Source organism: Mustela lutreola, chromosome 16, assembly GCF_030435805.1.
Source record: "Mustela lutreola isolate mMusLut2 chromosome 16, mMusLut2.pri, whole genome shotgun sequence".
Classification (NCBI taxonomy): domain Eukaryota; kingdom Metazoa; phylum Chordata; class Mammalia; order Carnivora; family Mustelidae; genus Mustela; species Mustela lutreola.
The window spans coordinates 22,840,886-22,862,343 of record NC_081305.1 but is presented as its reverse complement, the minus strand read 5'-3'; the positions used below and the strand labels follow the sequence as shown (position 1 = coordinate 22,862,343).

The following is a 21,458-nucleotide window of genomic DNA, read 5'->3' as shown; positions in this document are numbered from 1 at the left end:
ATCTTGTTCCACTTGATACAAATCAATGTGATCTGTGATAGCACTACCAAAGATGCATATTCTAGATTTAATCTCAAGGAAACATCAAAAAAATCCTAACTAAGGAATTCTATAGATTAATTCTTCTATAACCTCTAAGGATAAAGGTCATAAAAGAAACATCTTAAGAATCATTCCAGATGGAAGCATTCTAGAAACAACGGTAATCCATGTGCAGTCCTGAATTTGATCTTTTTAATGTTAAAAAAAAATTGGAGACAATTGACCAAAGTCTGTGCTTTCAAGAGCAGTGGTATATTGATATAAATTTTCTGATCATGATGGCTGTGGAAAAAAGCATTCATGTGGAAAGGACTTCCCAAGGTTTTCCATGATGATGGTGTATCAAGTCAACAACGCAATCTCAAACTGTTCAAGAAAAAATAAATTCTACGGAACTCCATTTAACCCTTTTCTCTAAGAATGAACGCTTGACTTTATTTTTTTTTTAAGACCAAGAGATATTCTCTAAGATTAAATGCATTCCAATTCAAAGATAATGAACTTACTTTTTTTCTAATATTTTGATACATGTTTTTTGTGGAACGCTCCTTCTCCTTTTGCATTCACAAATCTAGAGTCAATCTCAATCACTCTCTTTAGTCTTTATCTTTATTGTATTAAGAGCCAGTGTTCACCACATGGCTCCTAATTAATTTTATTGTTATTTGAATTTCTATGTGATATAGTGTTGTTACACTTTTCAAATGCCTAGGTGCCTATCTTGAAAATTGTGTCATACTTTACAAACTTTTCCTTTCCAAATGCCATCTTAGTTTTCGATTTAATTTGCAAAGTATGTTGACCTCAAGTGCTCTTCCACCTTGGAAAAATATTAACTATTATAAATATGCAGCAGAAGCGCAGTACTCGTATAAACAAAAGTCTCTGGAGATATTATCAAAGATTAGTACAGCATACTGGTTAAACTCATGAGAGGTAGAGCCAGATGTCTGCATTTAAATCCCAGCTCCTCCACTTAATATCTGGATTTGGATTAACTAATATTTTCCCCATTTTTCTGATTAAAAATAATGAGATATAAGGAAGTTAATATCAGTACTGATGTTACAGGGTTGTCACAGATATTAAAAGCATTTAACACAGCTTCTGGCATATAGCACCCTTTTAATATACATTGGTTATCATTAGAAAAGCCCCGAGTCTCAGAGAAAACTAAAAATACCTCCAGTTACCTGTTAAGTAACTGTGTACTCTATAACACAGTAATGCCTACTAGCTTAAGCGCTATGTGGCTTCTCATTCTTTCACACTTGCCTTTGCTAATATGCCCTTTTGAATAAAACAGGGTTCATTCCAACATGCACACTTTTTGAAATATAAAGGTAAGGCTTGCTGAGAAATTTTTCATTGACTCAGCCATTCATATCAGTTTACTGAATCTTACTAGTAGAAGTAATTCACAAATGGATGACTATAAAGAAACTAATACATGTTGGTCACTAACTCTATGCTCTGCCAAGTACTTCAAATATAATCACTGAATTTTTCCAAACATATTTACTTAAGGAGCGATCACTGTGTACACCATACAGATAAAGTAAGGCTTATAAGGATTATGTCACTTACACAAATAGAAGGCAAATCTGCAGCCAAATAACCTGAGATTCTGTTTTCAACTCAATAAAAGTTTATTTTATCTGAACACAGGTGTAGGCATATGGCCAGGGTTAAACACCCCTCACGCCAATGCACAACGGCATTAAAAATATCTATTTTGTCTGAAACTCAGTATGTGTAGGCAAATGTGCATTAAAAAAACAACTTCAAGGGGTGCCTGGGTGGCTCAGCTATTGAGCATCTGCCTTTGGCTCGGCCCCAAGTCCTGGGATCAAGCCCCACATCGGGCTCTCTGTTCCGTAGGAAGCCTGCTTCTCCCTCTCTCGGCTTGTGTTCCCTCTCTCGCTCTCTCTCTCTGTCAAATAAATAAACAAAATCTTAAAAAAAAAAATAAAAACCACCCAACTTCAACAATGTTAGTGTGGGATTCACAGTTAAAATCAGAGAAGCTGGGGCACCTGGGTGGCTCAGTGGATTAAAGCCTCTGCCTTAGTCTCGGGTCATGATCCCGGAGTCCTGGGATCGAGCCCCAATATGGGCATCTCCGCCCAGCAGGGAGCCTGCTTCCCTCTCTCTCTCTCTGCCTGCCTCTCTGCCTACTTGTGATCTCTGTCTGTCAAATAAATAAATAAAATCTTCAAAAAAAAAAAAATCAGAGAAGCTCACATGCCACTCTTTATGTGGTATTGCTATAAAAGTGAATTCTCATCAAGTTCTGAAATTCACAGTAGAATGTAAAAGAGCTGTGTCTCCAGACTCCAAGTAAGATATTTCTAAAATAATTTGGCTGCCATTTGGGCAAATATATATGTGTGTTTTGTCTTGACAGCTTGTCAACTGGCAGACAGTTTTTGAACATCACATTCATTTCAATTTAATATTGGTAAAATTTCTCAATTAGAATTTTTATTTTTCACTTTCTGCACAATGAAATCCCTAGTCCTTGCTGGCATTCCTCAGGGCGTACAGGTGCAAGTGCTGGCATTTCTGCAGTAGCAAAGGAAGAAAAATGAAAGAACTAAGGAGGGGAGGGAACAGACAGGCTGAGAGAGAACAGTGGTAATGGGGAGAGAAAGGAGATAGTAACTGACCTTCCTCCTGATATTCACCTTCATGAGAAATGAAGGGAATAATTCACAGTTGACAATAAAATAGTACAGCTGCCTCTGCTTCCTTTAACCAGAGAGGCTGGAGTCAAACAGAAACCAGGCACCCGATGCATAAAATCAATATAAGAGGAAAGGTCCAAAGGTAACATGGGAAATAGGTTAATAAAAATAATTTTAAAAACCACAACAACAACCAATTTTGAACACTTAGTTACTTGATGGCCTACCTTTCCTTGTATGCTCTCACACAATGAAAGCAAGATGGAAATTATTTTCTTTGCGTTGTTGCTCAGGAAAATAAGCAATAATTTAACCTCCCTGAACTTCAAAGTCAACCAGATAATAAGGGATGGAACCAGGATTCAAAACTCCATCTATCTAACTTCAAAAACCACACTTTCAAGTGTAGCACAAACCACAGGTTTTTGGAAGAGATGTCACGAGCTACACATTTTTTTTTTAAATAACTGTGTATGTTAGAATAGATTATTTCCTTTGCTCTTATCTTATCAAGAAAAATCTTTTAAATAGAGGGAAAATGCATATATATTTACAGGTAAATACTTATACACAGCATTAGCTAATACTATCTTTAATATCCTTTTCTTGGCTGAACGATCTTGAAGTCTGCGAAAGTTTGGGGGGTTTTCTTTTTCAACATATTTATCAGGTATATGACTCATATCACATAGAAATGGAAGTGTCTGACACATTTACAATAAAGATATAGATGTGGCCATTATGATGCAGAAATCACAACGATGAGATGAAATCAACAGTTCATTGTTTACAGACAAGATAAAGTGTTCTGTTTGCACTGTAGGTATCAATAGTCCTTTAAAACATCTTAGTCTCATCTGGATTTAAAAAAAAAAAAAAGATGAATTAGGGAAACTCTGTTCCCTAGATGAGTTCATCAAAGAAAAAAGGAAGGGGGGGGGGGAGTTCCTGTTTGCCTGTCAGACTCTCAAGGGAGCATACACATGGAGATGTTTTTGTTCATTTGTGGGTTTCTTCTGCTGGGATGGTGAAGGCAGAAAGTTTACTGCCTGCTCCAAAGCCATAGACATTTCCCTACAAAAAATTGTCATTTCAACCAGCTGTAGAAGAGCAACTGGATTCTGATTAAAAACAAAAAAACAAAAACAAACAAACAAACAAAAATCTGGAATTCCTTGCAGAAGATATAGGCAAAGTGGATGGAGTCTTGGCAGGAGAACTACATGGGTAAGATAAGAAGACCTGAAATCAATTCTCATTCGCTGTTGCAATGGGTATATTTACCAAAGTCATACTGCAGGTTAAAAGAAAAGAAATCAAATAAAGCCAGCCTATTTACCTAATTCTGGCCTTCAACTTATATGTCTACTTGTGTTTTTTATTTGTCTCATCATTTCCCCTGCTTCTAATTTACTAGACTTTGCCGCACAACATGTACCTTGTAGGATGTCCTAAATCCTATTTGAAATAAAGTAGGGTACATATTACATACCTAAGAATGACTCTTGTGCTCTTATATTCTGAATTTTGGATCTTGCCTCTTCTTGTCAGATAAGGAAGAGCTCTAAAACCCCTCCTCTTATAGTATAAAGTCTGGGAACAGGGGTTTTCCTAGACCAAAGCCAGGGGTTGAGGATAGATAAGCATATCCACAAAAGGAAAAAAGAAAGGGAGAAAATCGTGTTTTGAAATATACACTGCTCTGTAAAATAAAATGTACATTTCACTGCCTCAGCAGAAGTAAGAGTGAGACATCCGAGACTGCAGTGTTCTTACAAAAAGTTCAGTTACAGAAGTCTCTGGCAACTGTGATTTCCTAATTCACTCTTGACTTGACCCACCAGCTCAATCCATATCTGGCTCACTACAGATCTAGACCATTTTCTATTTCTCCATGCACTGCATCTGCATGTGAATATACACAAACAAATAATTAAACATCAAGCAAATATCAATAGGATTAGTCTGGCATGTTGGAACAAATCTTGATAAATCCATCTCAGTAACAATACTCAAACTACAAGTCTATGAGAGGAATACAAATTCAGCCTATTGAGGTGCTGTCGTTGTAAGGAGAGATATTTTAATAAAACTGCTTCGTCAGTTCCTATTACTAAGGGACTAAAGCTATTGAGCTGTGGAACTTAGGCCAAAAAAGGGGATTTGGAAATGCAAATGAGAGATAAGACGGTAATAAATGTCTTTTATTCAGCAACACACCAGCCCTGATGCCAGCAGCTATTTTAAAGATGACTCTTAATAGTTCAGTGAAATTGGAAGCATACTTACCCAAAATGGACATCTCTGGCACTGTAGCATGATAAGGTCCATTAAGAAACTCTGGCGCATTGTCGTTGATGTCTTGAACTTTAATAATAAATTCAGAAGGAGGCTCCAGAGGCTTGTTCGTCTCCCAGTCCACTGCCTGTGCTGTTAGAGTATACTCAGCCTTTTCCTCCCGGTCAAGTCTTTTTATAGCATGGATATCTCCTGTTATATCATTTATTTGAAATATTGTCCCAGCTCCATCACCCGATAAGATATACTTGATTTTTTTGCTCCCAGGATCCAGGTCTGTGTGCAACTAAAATGAAAAGTGGCATTGGTTACTTTGTTGCAATGGGGCAACTTGCAAAGTTACTTCTTAACTACCTCCTATTTGAATATCAAGTTGGTTCTTTCTACATTCATCTTAACTTCATCAACTTTGACTAACAGTAGTTGTGCACAGAGTTTATAAACTGTATGCACATCAATCAAAAGAAAATACAATGAAATTTATATACATCATAACAATTTTTAAAAGTACTCGGAACTGTTTGGTGTAAATTGACATGCATTTAGAATGATAAAAAGATCAAGAGGAAAACACAAAAATATATGTATTTCTCCCATATATTAAACATTTATTTAGTGCTCACTTTGGCAGCACATATATTAAAATCCATTTATTAAACATTTATTTAAAGTTCATCTTATCTACCTTTAACAGATCACACTCTCTGTGTGCCAAGAACTATGGGATTTGTTTCTTATATAATTCTCTTAATTTTTCCAAAGGTTGATGAGTTAAAATATTTCACATGAAACACGAGAAAAGTGAGGTTTGACAAGGTACATAATAACCCTTCCAAGGTTTGTATTTGATGGAGTCAAGCACAGTAGACCCAGAATTCAACTTAGATCTACCTATTACATTTATAAAAACAAAAAATAATTCAATCTGATGCATATTAAGATCTTACATTCTCCAGGACTTTTTTTTTTTTTTTTTTCTTGATCTGTATAATTCTTCTGGGCCAGGAACATTATTCCCATTTTACAGAGAAGAGCACTGAGGCCAGAACAAGGGACCCATGTGGACAATCAAAACTTCACAAGAGAAATACAGATTCATCTCAGGTCAAGGTGTGACCAGCTAGACTCCAACACCTGACCTTTACTGCTTCCCAGCTTGCTGACCTTTGTTCTACATTTTTCCTTAAGTTCTCTTTCCAACTCATCTCTTAACTCAGGAAAAAGACCTTATGGGCATAACATCCCATGATGGAAACCAAAACTATCACTCAAGCAATAAGAACTGCCTGGAGGAGGTTTCCGGGGATGGAGACCACCCATCCCAGTATGAACTAACCCCTGACGCACTCCTGCACAGGTGGACCACGGAGAGACCCACGGAGTGACTGACAGTTACCTTTACCTGACTGTAATAGCAAAATCTCCTCCCCAGGAGGAACATGGGCCTCATTTATGTAACATACATGTATAGATAGGTACACATGTTTCTGTAAGGCATATGCGTGCAACCTAAGTTTAACCTCTATATCCGATGACAAGACTCCCTTTTCTAAAAATTCATCCTAACCCTAAATACAAGGAACCCATTCACCCTTGCTCAAGAAGTCACAGCTTTGGTTACTCCCTGTGGCATCCACAATAAAGTTCACTTGGGCAACAACATCACCTGGTGTAATTTTTATCTGTGACTCACCAAGGGTCAAACTCATGTTAGTTCAGTTACAAGGGCAACAAAAATGTACTCAACACCTGCTCTATCTGAAACATTTCGATAGGTACTAAGGAAAAAAGAATCTCTGCTTTTGAAATTTTCAGTTTTACTCTTAAGAGGAAGATAGGAATGTCCTGACACATGTTACATCTTCCTTATACTCTGTTGACTCCTGTTTTTTAAAATAAAACAAAAACATACATACTTTAGTTTTCACTTTTAAAAGAAAAATTCATTGAACTATAGTTGTAAAATAGTGCTTAATGCACATATTTTCAGTATGTATGCATGTGTGTGTGTGTGTGTGTGTGTGTGTGTGTGTGTGTCCAGTTACTGCTCCATAAGATTTCAGATTTCAAATACTTGTTCCTTTAAAAAAAAAAAAAATCCTGTGTGTTAAGAAACTCCTAGAAACTCAAAAGACATTGTGTTCTCTTGGGATCACTTTTATTCAGAACAGGCTCTATTGCTTTCTTCACCAATTTAAATTGTATTTAGCGCTTCAATAAATGAAAAGAAAAGAATATAAAAAAAGACATAAAATAGCAACAAAGAATCCAAATGCATCTAGATCTCCTACTTAACTTTTGAATATTTTAAAAAGTTAAAGCATATGATTACATCCAATATTTATTGAATCTCCAAATGTATCCCTATCATTTATTGTGTTAAATTTATTAACAAGAGCAAATATTGAAATGCCACTTTATCTTAATGAATGTGGGATTATAATTCATTAATATGATATTAATCCTAATTTATGATCATTTTAATTTATGTGCATTTTAACATTTCCATTAGCATTTTTATTAAAAAAAGAAAATTTGAATAATATATCCTTCATAGAGGTTTCCATCCACATGCAAGGCAATCCTGAGACTCAGAGGTATTGGGATGCATCACTCTTTTTTAAAAAAAAATATTTTTTAAATATTTTTTAAAATTTATTTGACAGAGAGAGAAAGATCACAAGTAGGCAGAGAGATAGGCAGAGGGGGGGAGGGAAGCAGGCTCCCTGCTGAGCAGAGAGCCCGATGCGGGGCTCAATCCCAGGACCCTGAGATCATGACCTGAGCTGAAGGCAGAGGTTTTAACCCACTGAGCCACCCAGGCCTCCCAGGATGGCTAACTCTTGCACACAGCATTTTTGCTCCGACAACTCAAGTCATTCAAAATGGTGTAATCATTTGTGTTGGAACTTATCTCTGCCACATTTTTCTTTACATTTATCAATAGTCTCTGATTAGTAAGTTGCATATAGTCTTAATTCAGGTTTTTATGGTCCCTTGTGTTTAAAAGTTACTGAGGGAACAGGAGGGGAAAGCGTGGGTTTCTGACGGAGTAAAACAAAGCTAATATTTAGGTCTCTAACTGTATGAAATGGGAGAGATGAATGCATTTATTTGAGCTTCAGTTACTTTGCCTATAATTTAGGGATAAAACATCTACTCTGCAGATTTGATTTTGGAATCTGAGATAATCTCTTCGAGAAATGGAGAAAAAGGAGTGGACAAAGTAAGGGTACAGTAAGTAAAACTAATTTTATATCACATTCAACCATTTGCAACTCTCTGAAAACACAGCTAGAAACCTAGTTGCAACTCAAGTGAAAGTAAGTTCCCCAAGACTCTATCCTGAAAAAAATGGGAAAAATTAAACAAAACAAAAGCAAAACAAACAAACAAAAAACCTTTTGTCAACACTGTTCCCTCTTTCTTCAGGAAATTCATTTTTAGCAAATCTCAGTCAAATCCAGATCCTGGCTGATAGTATTCCTGAAACACAGAAAACTGTGTTTCTCTATTTATTTGGTCCATCCCATTGTTCATCCTATTCTTTTTTTTTTAAATTTTTTATTTTTTATAAACATATATTTGTATCCCCAGGGGTACAGGTCTGTGAATCGCCAGGTCTGTTCATCCTATTCTTGTAGAGCACATGCACATGCGCGTGCGCGCCCGTGCGCACACACACACACACACACACACACACACACACACATACTGGCACATGGTTATTCAAGTTACCAACTTGACTTTACAAATAAGAGATTTGTGGGTATGCAAGACTAGTAATTTGCAGGCAGCAAAAGTTCCTAAGACTCTACGTCTGGACTTCTCTCAAAAGAACTCAAGGTTCTCGAAGACAAGCTGTTTTCTTTGTTGTTCGTCACATAAGTCTGTCAGAACCTGCTCACTTCCATGCAGCCTCCCTGTTCCTACAGATTAATCCACCCCAAGACCCTCTCTGTGAGATTATGGTACAAAAGATATCCTCAAATTTTCACATTTTGTGCATCATCGGAAGTGTGAGGACTTCTCGCAAGGGCCAGAGCACGTAGGATAAGGGACACCTACAAATCCTCCTTGAGAGGTATGACTTGTTGGCCAGGTCATGGTACAGAAAGATCTCACTCATTCATTTACTAAATATGAACAGAGAATGTTTACAAACAACACATATATGGTTCCTGCTCTCAAAGACCCATAGGTTAGTGGGAGAGAAACACAAACAGAAAATTGAAGGTAAGTAGATATACTGCTACTAATTATTATTGTCTGATAAACATTTTACACGTATAAATGCAATGTTATTCTCACAGGAAAACTAGATAACATTTCTCCATTTCAGCAAGGAAACTACTGTGATTCAGAGATTTTTAGGCAACTTTTCCACAGAATGCACTATCAGCAAGTGGCAATCTTCACAGCATAAGCTTTAGAGTCAATTTCCTAGATTCAAATGCATGCTCTAAAGGCTATGATATGAGGGCTATGAAAGCACACAGAAATTTAACTTAACTCATAACATGGAGTGTGGAGGGACAGAAAAGGCCTCCCCAAAGAAGTAATGATTAAAACTTCCGATCTCCAAGAAGGGAGGAGATGCATGCCAGCCACAGGTAATAATATAGATAAAGATCCAGAGAAAAGACAGAGCATACTGTTAGAGAAAGCAAAGATGATTTAATATGGCTAGAGCACTGAGTTAAGGAGTGAAAATGCGGCAAAAAATAAGAATAAAAGGCAAGGCAAGGGCCAGATTACACAGAGTTTTGAAAACAAATGGAGTTTAGATTTGACTATAAAAATAACAAGAGTCCATAGACACAAGGTTTTGGTAAAGAGCCTGACATTATCATAATTTTGTTTTAGTCACATTACAGAGGTTGGTGTGTGCCTGTAAGCAAAGGTCTTGCAGGCAACAGAGGGAGAAGAGGTCAGAGAGAAAACTTAGACACCAATTAACAAAGCTTAATTCTCAAGTTCAGCCTGACACCCAAAACCTGTCACGTCTACAGCCAGACAAAACTCTAATCCCTCTGGTCCGACAGGCCGGCTGCAGAAGCAGAGAGTGTCAGGTGTGCAAAGAGTGATCCCAGTCTTGTACATGAAGTCTTCAATTTCAGGGATCATAATAGAACAGCCACATACTTGAGCTGAATTGTGAGTATCAGTATAATTACACCCTCACCATCTTCCATATATTTGCATAATACCCCCCAATTAAAATGAGTTTAGACTACAAAAGTCAAGGGAAGAAGAAGCATTTGCATTTGCATTTTCCTTTGTATTTCCACTGCCTAGTAAGGTGTCTGTCATACTGTCGGAAACTCAGAAAGTTTTTGTGGAGTAATGTGAAAGAAAAGGAGAAAATAACATTTTCTCCTTCAACGTTCAAAACAATGATTGAAAAGGAGAGAGAAAGGAATTTAGAACGATTAGGTCCAGTGATCTAAAATCAAATCTACTCTAAATCCATAGCCCTGGAGTATGTATTCCCCTTTCGCACCCAACATAAGAACTAAGACATGGTAGATGGGCATGTGGATGGAAGGATGAGTGGACGGATGGGTAACAGATCAGTAATAAATGGATAATAGATGACAATTATGTGATAGAAGAATTCACTGTTCTTAGAACAAGAGCCCCCACTCCATCCTACCCCAGTCTTCAATGTCAACCACATCTCTTTGGCAGCTGTCAAAAAAATAGTTCAGATTACTTTTCAACCTTCTCACACAGGACCCCTCAGAACACTGAAGTCCTCTTGGGACAAGAGAGTCTAGAGAAGATGGATTCTTCTCTTAGTGCCTATTTGAATGCCGGAGGATGATTTAATTACCATCCTGCCACCTTTTTCTCTAGAGTGAGTGATGACAGATGAATCGAGCGAACTACAGGGGAAATTACTTCTTCATCACTTCCTCATCAACTGAAAATCAGTTAGCTCTGGCATCAGAACTTCATTTGAAATTCTACTCTATCCAGAACGACATCATGGAAGGGTGTCTCATTTTCCTATCTTGCTCTTGAGAAATATCCAAGTTGCTAGCTAAGAAAGCATCATCATCATTCGGAACCTGAAGAGGTTAACAGGGATCAATGAAGCATAAAACTGTCACTTACTGATCCTTGTTTTTCATGAATCTGCTCACCTTTGGAGGAGAGAGCAAGCTTAGCACTCTTGAATCAAATTACATCTTAGCACTGTCTTCTCTGTATCTACTACCATGCCTGTCAGGGAGAAACTTGCTATGGGCAGACTGATAATCTCATCCTGGTCACAACCATTCTGTATCAAAGATGGCATTAGGGACTTTGACACAATATAAGTTTTTGGCCTAAGTCTCCAAGATAATAAGAATGCAGAACTTGAATTGAAATCAGAAACATATTTAGGCTGCTAGGAGCTTGAAAGGACAGGTAAAGAGAATGAGCAATAGGGCATAAGGGTTCTTTTCATATCTCCAAACTTCTCCCCACCAAGAAGGAGCAGGGATTAAAGTTAGGTAATTGGCAGAACAGCACCCCAACATTTCCTAAGATGAAGTCGGTAAACACTCTTGTGATCACACACTCTGCGGAAACAAACTTTCAGTGAAATAACAGTTTTTAAAGTAATTCTCAATATAAACCAAGTTACCCTTAAGCGTGTCTTAAGAGGTAAAAAAAGCTAAAGAAGAGACAGTCTAACAGTCTGATTAAACTAACAAAACACAGCACCCTGTGTTCTTCACAAAATATTATTTTCCTACAGCACCACCAGAGCCAAAGATATACCATCTATATCTCAGACATGTGTTCTTTGCATTTTCTGTCAGTTGCTGGTGTGAGTATTGAACAGCTTGCACTGGCCATGGGAACTGGTGTCTAGAGAAACAGAAAATTAAAAGCAAGTCCAAGTGAACTCCTTTCTTTGGCTGTAGGGATCTAAAAATATAGTCAGAAAATGAAATGCATTTCCTGAACTACTCATTTGAATTGAGACGATAGATAGATCGATCGATCATTTCCACACAGGAAGGATGTCTACATATAATATTCAACATCGTACCCAGCAACAAGCATCACACCTGACACATAGTAAATGCTCATTAAAGTCTAATTTCACGGGCAGGGGTCCTACACAACATCCTGCACTTTGGCAATACTTTTACATGGATAAGGGGCCCATGTGACTTTCTCAAGCACATATAATTGACAGTGATAGATCCAGATGTAACTCAGTAAATCAGATTCTAGAACATATACATTTTAGCATAATTCCAGAGAGATCATCAGGAGCATGTAAGTAGTTAGGTGGGTACCTTCCATTTTCCTAGCAGAGAAGGAGACAGAACGGAAAAGCTTCACCAGTTTGTTACTGAATGAAAATATTGAATGTACACATTTAGCAGCCATGTGTAAGAAACCATACAGGACAGGCACAGTTTATGAACTAATTCATCCTATGAAAGTTTGAAATGTAATAGACATAGACCCAGAAAGGCAGAATACTCAACTAAAGAGGGATGCAAAAGGAGAATATTAACAGGAGGCTGGCAGGCTTTTTGCCAAGAGACTTCCCAAGCCAACATTCATGACCTTGGCAAAATTTCCATCTTCAGTCTAGACTTCATAGGTTTGGAAATATGAAGTGTCAGTGCCACAGTAAATCCATATCTCTTTGTCAAACCATAATAAAGAAAGTTCCCATTTTTTTAGCAATGTGCTGATGATAAATAGTATTTGAAATATTTAAGCTATCATGTTGAGTAAAATTTGCCTTTATATAAAGATCCACACACAGTAGGAGCCAAATCATCCTTACCGATAGTATTCAGAGAAAGGAGAATTAGATGGATTAATTTTGTAATGATATCATATAAAAGCTAGCTTATTAACTGAGCTCATCTTCCAACATGGTCTTAAAAATGCTCTAAGAACACTGAACTTCTACATTCTCAGATTTTCTCTTTCCCTTTAAGCACTGAGTTGGAGTCTCCAACATTTAAGTAATCACAACAAAACAAAACAAAACAAAACAAAACATTGGACTCCCCTTTTCCCTTCTGTTAGATACATTTTTTTTCTTTATGTATGCTGATAACAGCCTGGTGAATATATTAAATCTTTTAGGCTTGGAAGTCAGTATGTTTCTGTAAGGCAACTAAAGATTTGTAAAGTAGTAGTTCAGATTGCAGAGTCTAGAATAAGGGGCTGATGAGGAACAGAGCTAGATTAGGAAAAACTATACAATACTCAGGAATTTACTTAACATCCCCAAAACTCAGTTCTCTTATTTGTAAAAGATTTTAATAATAGTTTTAATACCCTACTTTTAGGGTTTTTGTAATGACTAAAATGTGACAAAATTAATGCTGATACAGGCATGATATCTTTAAGGAATTAAAATATCAAAGTAAAAATGCATATAAGGTCAATTCTTGTGAAGACAATATTTTAGAATTACAATGGTAGGTATTGTCTATTATATTTCTGGTCAGAATTCAACAGACAACATCGATTTATAATAAAAATAAGAATGCTATCTCTTGAGGTGCCTGAGTGGCTCAGTGGGTTAAAGCCTCTGCCACCGGCTCAGGTCATGATCTCAGGGTCCTGGGATCAAGCCCCATGTCAGGCTCTCCACTAGGTGGGGAGCCTGCTTCCCTTCCTCTCTTTCTGCCTGCCTCTCTGCCTACTTGTGATCTCTGTCAGCCAAATCAATCAATCAATCAATCAATCAAACAATCTTTAAAGAAAAATGCTATCTCTTGAGTTAAATACAATGAGATCTGGGACGAAACTCATCCATTGGGCAAGGCACTCGAAAATCACATTTTTTATACTTATTTACCCATTAAATAAGCAATGATAGTTAATACATCTGGAAGCTTTTTTTCCCCCAACTTTATTGAGGTATAATCAACAAATAAAATTAAAAAAAAAATTTTTTTATTACCTGATAACTGTAAGCCTAGAATTAGGGGGACAGCAGTCACTAGGCATTGGATCACTGAATAAATGCTAGTGTGAGCCAGAGTGTGGGTGAATAGCCATAGTGGACCAATTACTAAAACTAGATTTAGGTGCACAGATGAACGAGTGGATGGATGGATTAACTGGTTGATAAGATAATCACAGAAAGGAGGATGCGTAGCTAGATGGTTTTATTGAAGAATTCATGGATAAAGGAAATAATAGAATAAAGGGTAGGCTGAGTAAGAGTCTAAGCCATCTTCTATTTAGATTCCAACACACATTAAATACCATGCATCAATGGATAAAGGAACAGATGGACATGTTGCTGAGTGGGCGGTCTAGAAGGACCACAGAGCTTCTCACTAAAAGATTGATTTGGGGAAAACATAATAAATTATTCTGTCTCAGAGCATTATTCCCCATCCTACACTAAACAAGACATAGTCCTCAGAAGTTCAACTACAAACTCTAAGACATTCTCATGTGAAAATCATTGGTACATACTTAATTTTCAACAATTAACAATCACTCCACTAATGTTCTGGAAAAAATCTATCTATCTTAATTAGAAAGATGGATAGGGGGCACTTGGGTGGCTCAGACAGTTAAGCACCTGACCCTTGATTTAGTTCAGATCAACATCTCAGGGTTGTGAGAGGGAGGGGGCCCTAAGTCGGGCTCTTCACTGAGCTTGGAGTCTGCTTTAGACTCTTTCTCTCCCTCTGCCTTTCCCCCACTCATGCTCTCTCTCTCTCTTTAAAAAAAAAAAAAAAAAAAATATATATATATATATATATATACACACATTATATATATAATGTGTATATATATATAATGTATATATACATAAATATACATAATAAATACATAAATATATTATATATATATGTTTTTGTTTTTTGTTTTTTAAGATTTTATTTATTTATTTGACAGAGATCACAAGTAGGCAGAGAGGCAGGCAGAGAGAGAGGAGGAAGCAGTCTCCCTGCTGAGCAGAGAGCCGGATGTGGGGCTCGATCTCAGGACCCCGGGATCATGACCCGAGCCGAAGGCAGAGGCTTTAACCCACTGAGTCACCCAGGCGCCCCTATATATAATGTTTTAAGAAAAGATGGATGGATGGATGGATAGATGGCTAGAGACACAGAGATATGAAAGGGGGAACTTTTGTGTCAAATAATTATACAATGTAATAATACACAATATAAGCAAGGTGAATAAGAGTTAAAAAAAAAAAACCACAGGATTATTAGCCATAAAAACAAGTAGATCTTAAACAAATATGGATATTTGAAGTATCCAGGGTATTTTCAAAAGATCAATTTACAGTGGAACATTCAGTTGTACTGTGGAAAGAGGGGAAAATCTTACAAAAACATCATGTCAATGTTCTTTATGTTTCAAAAGAACTTGATTAACCAGAGAACTAAGAGGAGTCAAAAATATGAGTTAGATTTCTGATGTGCTAATTACAATTACTTGCTAAACAGGATGTATCTTGTTATCCAAATAACTGACAAGAGCACAGTGGGAAAGAACACAGTGGATAACCAAATGACAGTCATCTCCTCTCTCTGAAATTCTGTATTTATAAAGAGACTGGGATAATCAAAATGCTGTGACCTTGGAAGAACATTGCAAATGAAGTTTAAAAGGAACTACATGAACCTAGAGTTTAGTTTGGGTCATAAAATAGGGTGTGACATTGGCAGATCATCCTTTTCTGTGATCACAATGCCTAATAATAACTGAGCTGTGTTGCCCAGTATTATCCCTTGAGCTTTTGCAAACTGTCTCGTTCACAGTCTTGTTAAGAAAACAGAGGATCCTGATCAAAGTCCAGATTTAACAGAAATAGCCACAATATCAAGTCTCGCCCATGACAACTCAATGGGTAGATGAATGGGCTGACGGCTGGATGAGTGAATGGATAAAAGTGTTGAAAATTAAAAGAAGAAAGGTAGGGAAATGGTTTTATTGGACAATGTAGGGGTGCATGAAAGAGTGGATGAGAGGACTGCCAATTGAGCATATTCACAAATATCCTTTTTAGACAGATGAGAATCCAAAGACCTAGTCTGAAGCACAATACAGTAGTTCCCCCTTATCCCAATTTTCCTCTCCCTGGTTTGTTACTCTGAGTCTTGAAGCACATGATCCTCTTTCTGACCGATCATCAGACCCTCAGTAGCAGCCTAAAACTACATCACAGCGCCTGCGCCGCTCATTTAGCTTCATGTAGGCATTTCATCCTTCTGCATCATCATAAGATAAAGGGTAAGCACAGTACCATGTATTTTGAGAGAGATCACATTCACAAAACTTTTATTATAGCATACTGTTATAACTGTCCCATTTTATTATTTGTTACTGTTGTTAATCTCTTAGTGTGCCTAATTTATAGATTAAACTTTATCATAGGTATGTATGTACAGAAACAAACAGTAGATGCAGGGTTTGGTACTATCTAAGGTTTCAGGCATCCACTGGGGGACTTGGAATGGATCCTGGTGGATAAGGAGGGGACTACTATACTAGATACGATCTTGGACAAGTCATTTAAGTTTTCTCTGTTAGGGGCACCTGGCTGACTCAATCAATTAAACATCCAACTTTATTTATTTGTGTGTTTATTTATTTAACAGAGAGAGAGAGACAGCAAGAGAGGGAACACAATCAGGGGGAATGGGAGAGGGAAAAACAAGCTTCTGGTTGAGCAAGGAGCCCAATACGGGGCTCGAGCCCAGGACCCTGGGTTCATGACCTGAACCGAAGGCAGCGGCCCAACCAACTGAGCCACCTAAGTGCCCCAACATCCAAGTTTTGATTTTAGCTCAGGTCATGATCTCAAGTTGTGGGATCAAGCCCTGCGGCAGGTTCCATACTCTGTGGAGAATCTGCTTGAGAGATTCTCTTTCTTTTTCCCTCTCTCTCCACAACTTTCTCTCTTTCTTGTAAATAAATAAATCTTTTTAAAAAAAGAAGATTCTCGGGGCGCCTGGGTGGCTCAGTGGGTTAAAGCCTCTGCCTTTGGCTCAGGTCATGATCCCAGGGTCCTGGGATCAATTCCTGCATCCGGCTCTCTGCTCAGCAGGGACCTGCTTCCTCCTCTCTCTCTCTCTCTGCCTGCCTCTCTGCCTACTTATGATCTCTGTCTGTCAAATAAATAAATAAAATCTTTAAAAAAAAAAAAAAAAGAAGATTCTCTCTCTTCCTCTCCCTCTATCTTGCTCACATGCTGTCAAAAAAATTTTTTTTCTCTATTTTAGTTTCCTCTTGTTAAAATAGTAATAAGACGAACAGCAATATTATCCCCCCCCCCAAAAATTATCTCGGATTGTTATAAGGATGGCATGTATGTGAAATTTGGCTTTTTTAAGCTATTACTTTCCTAAGTACCATTATCCATATAGCAAAGATTTGAAAATGGAGCCCAACATACTATCAGATTGCCAGATTGTGTGTTTCTCTAATCTGTCTCCATTCTACTAACAAACCCTAGAAATTGAGAAAGTACCAAACAGCAATAACAACAAAACCTGAAAAGAAAATCTGAAAACTAAGATGCCCTCAGTTTTCATACCACAGATCTATAAAGCTGTTGGAAATCTGTAAGTCCCTATAATAATAATAATAATGGCAAATTTTTATGAAAATTTGTGGGGCTCGATCCCAGGACATTTTTATTACATTTTTTTACAATTTTTTAAAAAATTAACTCTACACCCAATGTGGGACTCCAACTCACAACCCCAGGGCCAAGAGTCACATGCTTCACCAACTAAGGCAGCCAGGTACCCTTGTTTATTACATTTTCTTCTTAAAAATTTTTTTAAAGCTTTTATTTATTTATTTGACAGAAAGAGAGAGAGAAAGAGAGCACAGAAGCAGGCAGAGGGGCACGCAGAAGCAGCCTTCCACTGAGCAGAGCCCAAAATGGGGCTCGATCCCAGAACCCTTGAATAATGACCAAGCCAAGAAGAAAAGCCTCGGTAGAAACCAAACTTGCCAAAACCTTGATCTTGAACTTTCAGCTTCTAGAACTATGAAAAAGTAAATTTCTGTTGTTTATGCCACCCAGCATGTTCTGTTTTATTTTGGCAACCCTAGTAAACTAATTCATCCTTCTCGGGCATCCTAGCCACTTATCTTTGATACCCTACTTATGTAAAATGGTGGCTATGACTTGCAATTGTACTCCTAGTATGCTGTGATTCCATTTGTGGAACGCTAATAAGCCTCTACAGATATATCCACATCTTAATTCTCAGATCCTATCAATATGTTACCTTACTTGTCAAAAGAGACTTTGCAAATGTGATTAATTTGGGGACCTCGACATGGGAAGATGATTCTGGTTTATTCAGGTGAGCCCAAACGAATTACATGGATCTTTAAAAGAGAAGAACCCTGGGACACCTGGGTGGCTCAGTTGTTAAGCATCTGCCTTCGGCTCAGGTCATGATCCCAGGGTGCTGGGATCGACCCCACATCGGGCACTCACCCTGCTTGTGTTTCCTCTCTCGTTGTGTCTCTGTCAAATAAATAAATAGAATCTTAAAAAAAAAAATTTGATAAGAACCCTTTCTGTCTATGGTCAGAGGGAGACAAGGCTGCAGAAGGGTCAGTGATTCAAGCCTGCTGCCTGTGAAAACTAACCGGGAAATGTGGGTGATCTCTAGAAGACTGAAAAGGCAAGGAAAAAGATGATCTAGAGGTATCAGAAAGTAACACAGTCAGGGACCTTTATTTTAGCCCAGTGACATCCGGGTTGGACTTCTGACCTACAGAAATATAGGATAATACACTCATTTATTTTAAGCCACTGTGTTTGTGACAAATTGTCACAGCAACAACAGAACACTAACACCTTATTTTCAATCAATGCAGTTATAGAATTGTTGAAATGTTGGTTAAGTTTACATATCATATGTCTACTGACTTTGCCCCTTCTAATTATACCTTCCTTAATTTATAAAATAAGGGGAAAACCTATTCATTTACTTATCCAGCTATGTCTTGAAGAACATCAATGAGTTTCCACTAGATACATTTGTTTCCTATTTAAGTGTTACAACATATTATGAAGTACATACTAGATTCTTCATTTTGCAGATTAAGAAACTGAAAATTAGGGGCACTTTCGTGGCTCAGATGGTTAAGTGTCTGCCTTCGGCTTGGGTCATGATCCCAGAGTCCTTGGATCAAGCCCCACATTAGGCTCCCTGCTCAGGGCAGAGCCTGCTTCTCCCTCTCCCTCTGCCTGCCACTCCCCCTGCTTGTGTTTTTCTCTCTCTGTGTCAAATAAATAAATAAAAATCTTGAAAGAAGGAAGGAAGGAATAAAGAAGGAAGGAAGGGAAAATTTGATTATTAAGTCATGGCTCAATGTCATATATAGTGAGCAGTGGTGAAAAGACTTGAATCCAAAGTCGATCTGCTTCTTCAGAAAAAGCTCATGTTCATTTTATTGTTTTAATGTTGTATTCCAGAATCGAACATGGGGGAAGAAAAATAAAAGTATCAGAAACCAAAGACTTTACTGTTTACAAAGTGAAGACCTGTTTAAGGATTTTTTTTTTTTTTTTTTTAACAACAGGCACCTAACATATTATCTGTTTGCTTAATAAGAGGCTTATGAGTACTGCGGTCAAGGTAGGGGTCATCAATTCTGAGGTACATACAGAGTAGGAAACAGAGTCCTAGACTGAATAAACTTGGAAACCTATGATACCTAATGAACACCTCAGAGTCCTAGGTCCCCAAAATCCCCTGTGGGAAAGAGCCTAATGATAGAAACCCCCCCAGGGAGAGGAAATGAGAGAACTTGCCCTAGCTCTCTTTGGACAATCTAGTAAGGCTAGGAGGTAGACCTAGGGAAGTGAGATGGGGCGTTTGCAAAATAACAGTGTCAAGCTAGAGAATTATAAGATAACACTTTGCAAATTTGAATCTCCTAGTGGGAAATATTTACTCAAATGACCATATAATCAAACCTCTCTTGAAAAACAAAACAAAAACAAAAACAAACAAACAAACAAAATCCCCAACCTTCCTTTGTACATTCAACAACACTGATAACACAACAGCATCATAATGGGTACTATGGGGGCACCTGGGTGGCTCAGTGGGTTGGGCCTCTGCCTTCTGCTCAGGTCATGATCTCAAGGTCCTGGGATCAAGCCCCGCATCAGGTTCTACTCAGCGGGGAGCCTGTTCCACCCCTCCTGCCGACTGCTTCTCCGCGTACTTGTGATCTCTCTCTCAGTCAAATAAATAAATAAAATCTTTAAAAAAATAATAATAATGGGTGCTATGTAATTTCGAATATAAGAAAAAGTTCCAACCCACCTAATTTCTTCTTCCTAGTATTTCTAATGTATTTGTGGTAAGAAACTATAATTAGTACATGTGTTCGTAACATCTTCACCCTCTTTGATCATCAGAAAAAGTGTTTCTGGCCTAGTGGAGTCTTAGGCCATTAAAAGTAGATCAAATGGTCCTTTTGACCTTCTTCCTATTAATCAGATATGGTGGTTTATTTGCAATGACAAGTTCAAGAGCTAATAGTACAGAAGCAATAAATGTGGACAGGAGAGGGAATCAAAGTGACAAAGAGTTTGCATTGGTGGGGGTTGGAAGAAAAGATTAGCTTTTTCGTGTATTATTTATTTACTTTCAATTTTGGTATATTTGAGAAAAGAGATTTGGGAACTTATGAGAACTTATGAGAAAGATTTTCGGAGATACCAGAAGGAAACCAGGTTTCTAAGTGGTTTCATTTAGCAATAAAATACAGATGTCACTTTGGCATATTATAGAGTGATTATATTAAAGAAATATGTTGCTTTCTAATTACCTTTGAATGTAAGAGTGAAGGTTCTTTGAAAGAGACTATGTACTGAAATAGATTTCTTTTAGGTCAGCACTGCACAAATTATTTACCCTGTGTGTGTGTGTGTGTGTGTGTGTGTGTAACCTGTCAATTTTGGGGCAATGGTGGGAAACTGGGTAGATTGGCATGAAAGCTGTAGTCCTGGTGACTTAAGCACCTATAGTTATATTTAAAAGTGGCCGGAGTTTGTCATCAAGGTACCAGAAAAATTCTGGGAAGAAGCAAAGGTGCAAGACTGGTGAGATCTCTCCTACCTCAAGAGGAAACACCTCCGTCAGCACTCTGAACCTGAGAATCAGAAAGGGCTAGAGCAGAAGTTCTCAAAGTTTGGGTCCACAGACCTCTGGGGATTTCTGAGCCCCTTCCAGGTGGTCAAAGTTATTTGCTTTTTTTACTGTATTGACACCTATATGGAGAGTATAAGTATAATGGAAGAAAAACTGTTGGCCATATCAGCACCCATCAAGACAGTGGCACCAATCAATGCTAAGAGGCAGAGTAACTCTTCACTACCACATACTCTAAGGATTAAAAAAAAAAAAAAAAAAAAGCCAGTTTCACTTAAGAATGTCCTTGATG

The 21,458-nt window shown here is 37.7% G+C and overlaps 1 protein-coding gene across 4 annotated transcripts in view; it reads right to left on the bottom strand.

The window, feature by feature from the left end:
• Nucleotides 1-21,458, bottom strand: part of CDH8 (cadherin 8) — a 377,915-nt gene that overhangs the window by 242,913 nt on the left and 113,544 nt on the right. For all 4 annotated transcript variants that reach the window (XM_059152871.1, XM_059152873.1, XM_059152869.1 and 1 more), the window contains one exon: nucleotides 5,019-5,313. In XM_059152871.1, coding sequence (XP_059008854.1) covers nucleotides 5,019-5,313 — 295 coding nt within the window. The remainder of the gene's footprint in view (nucleotides 1-5,018; nucleotides 5,314-21,458) is intronic.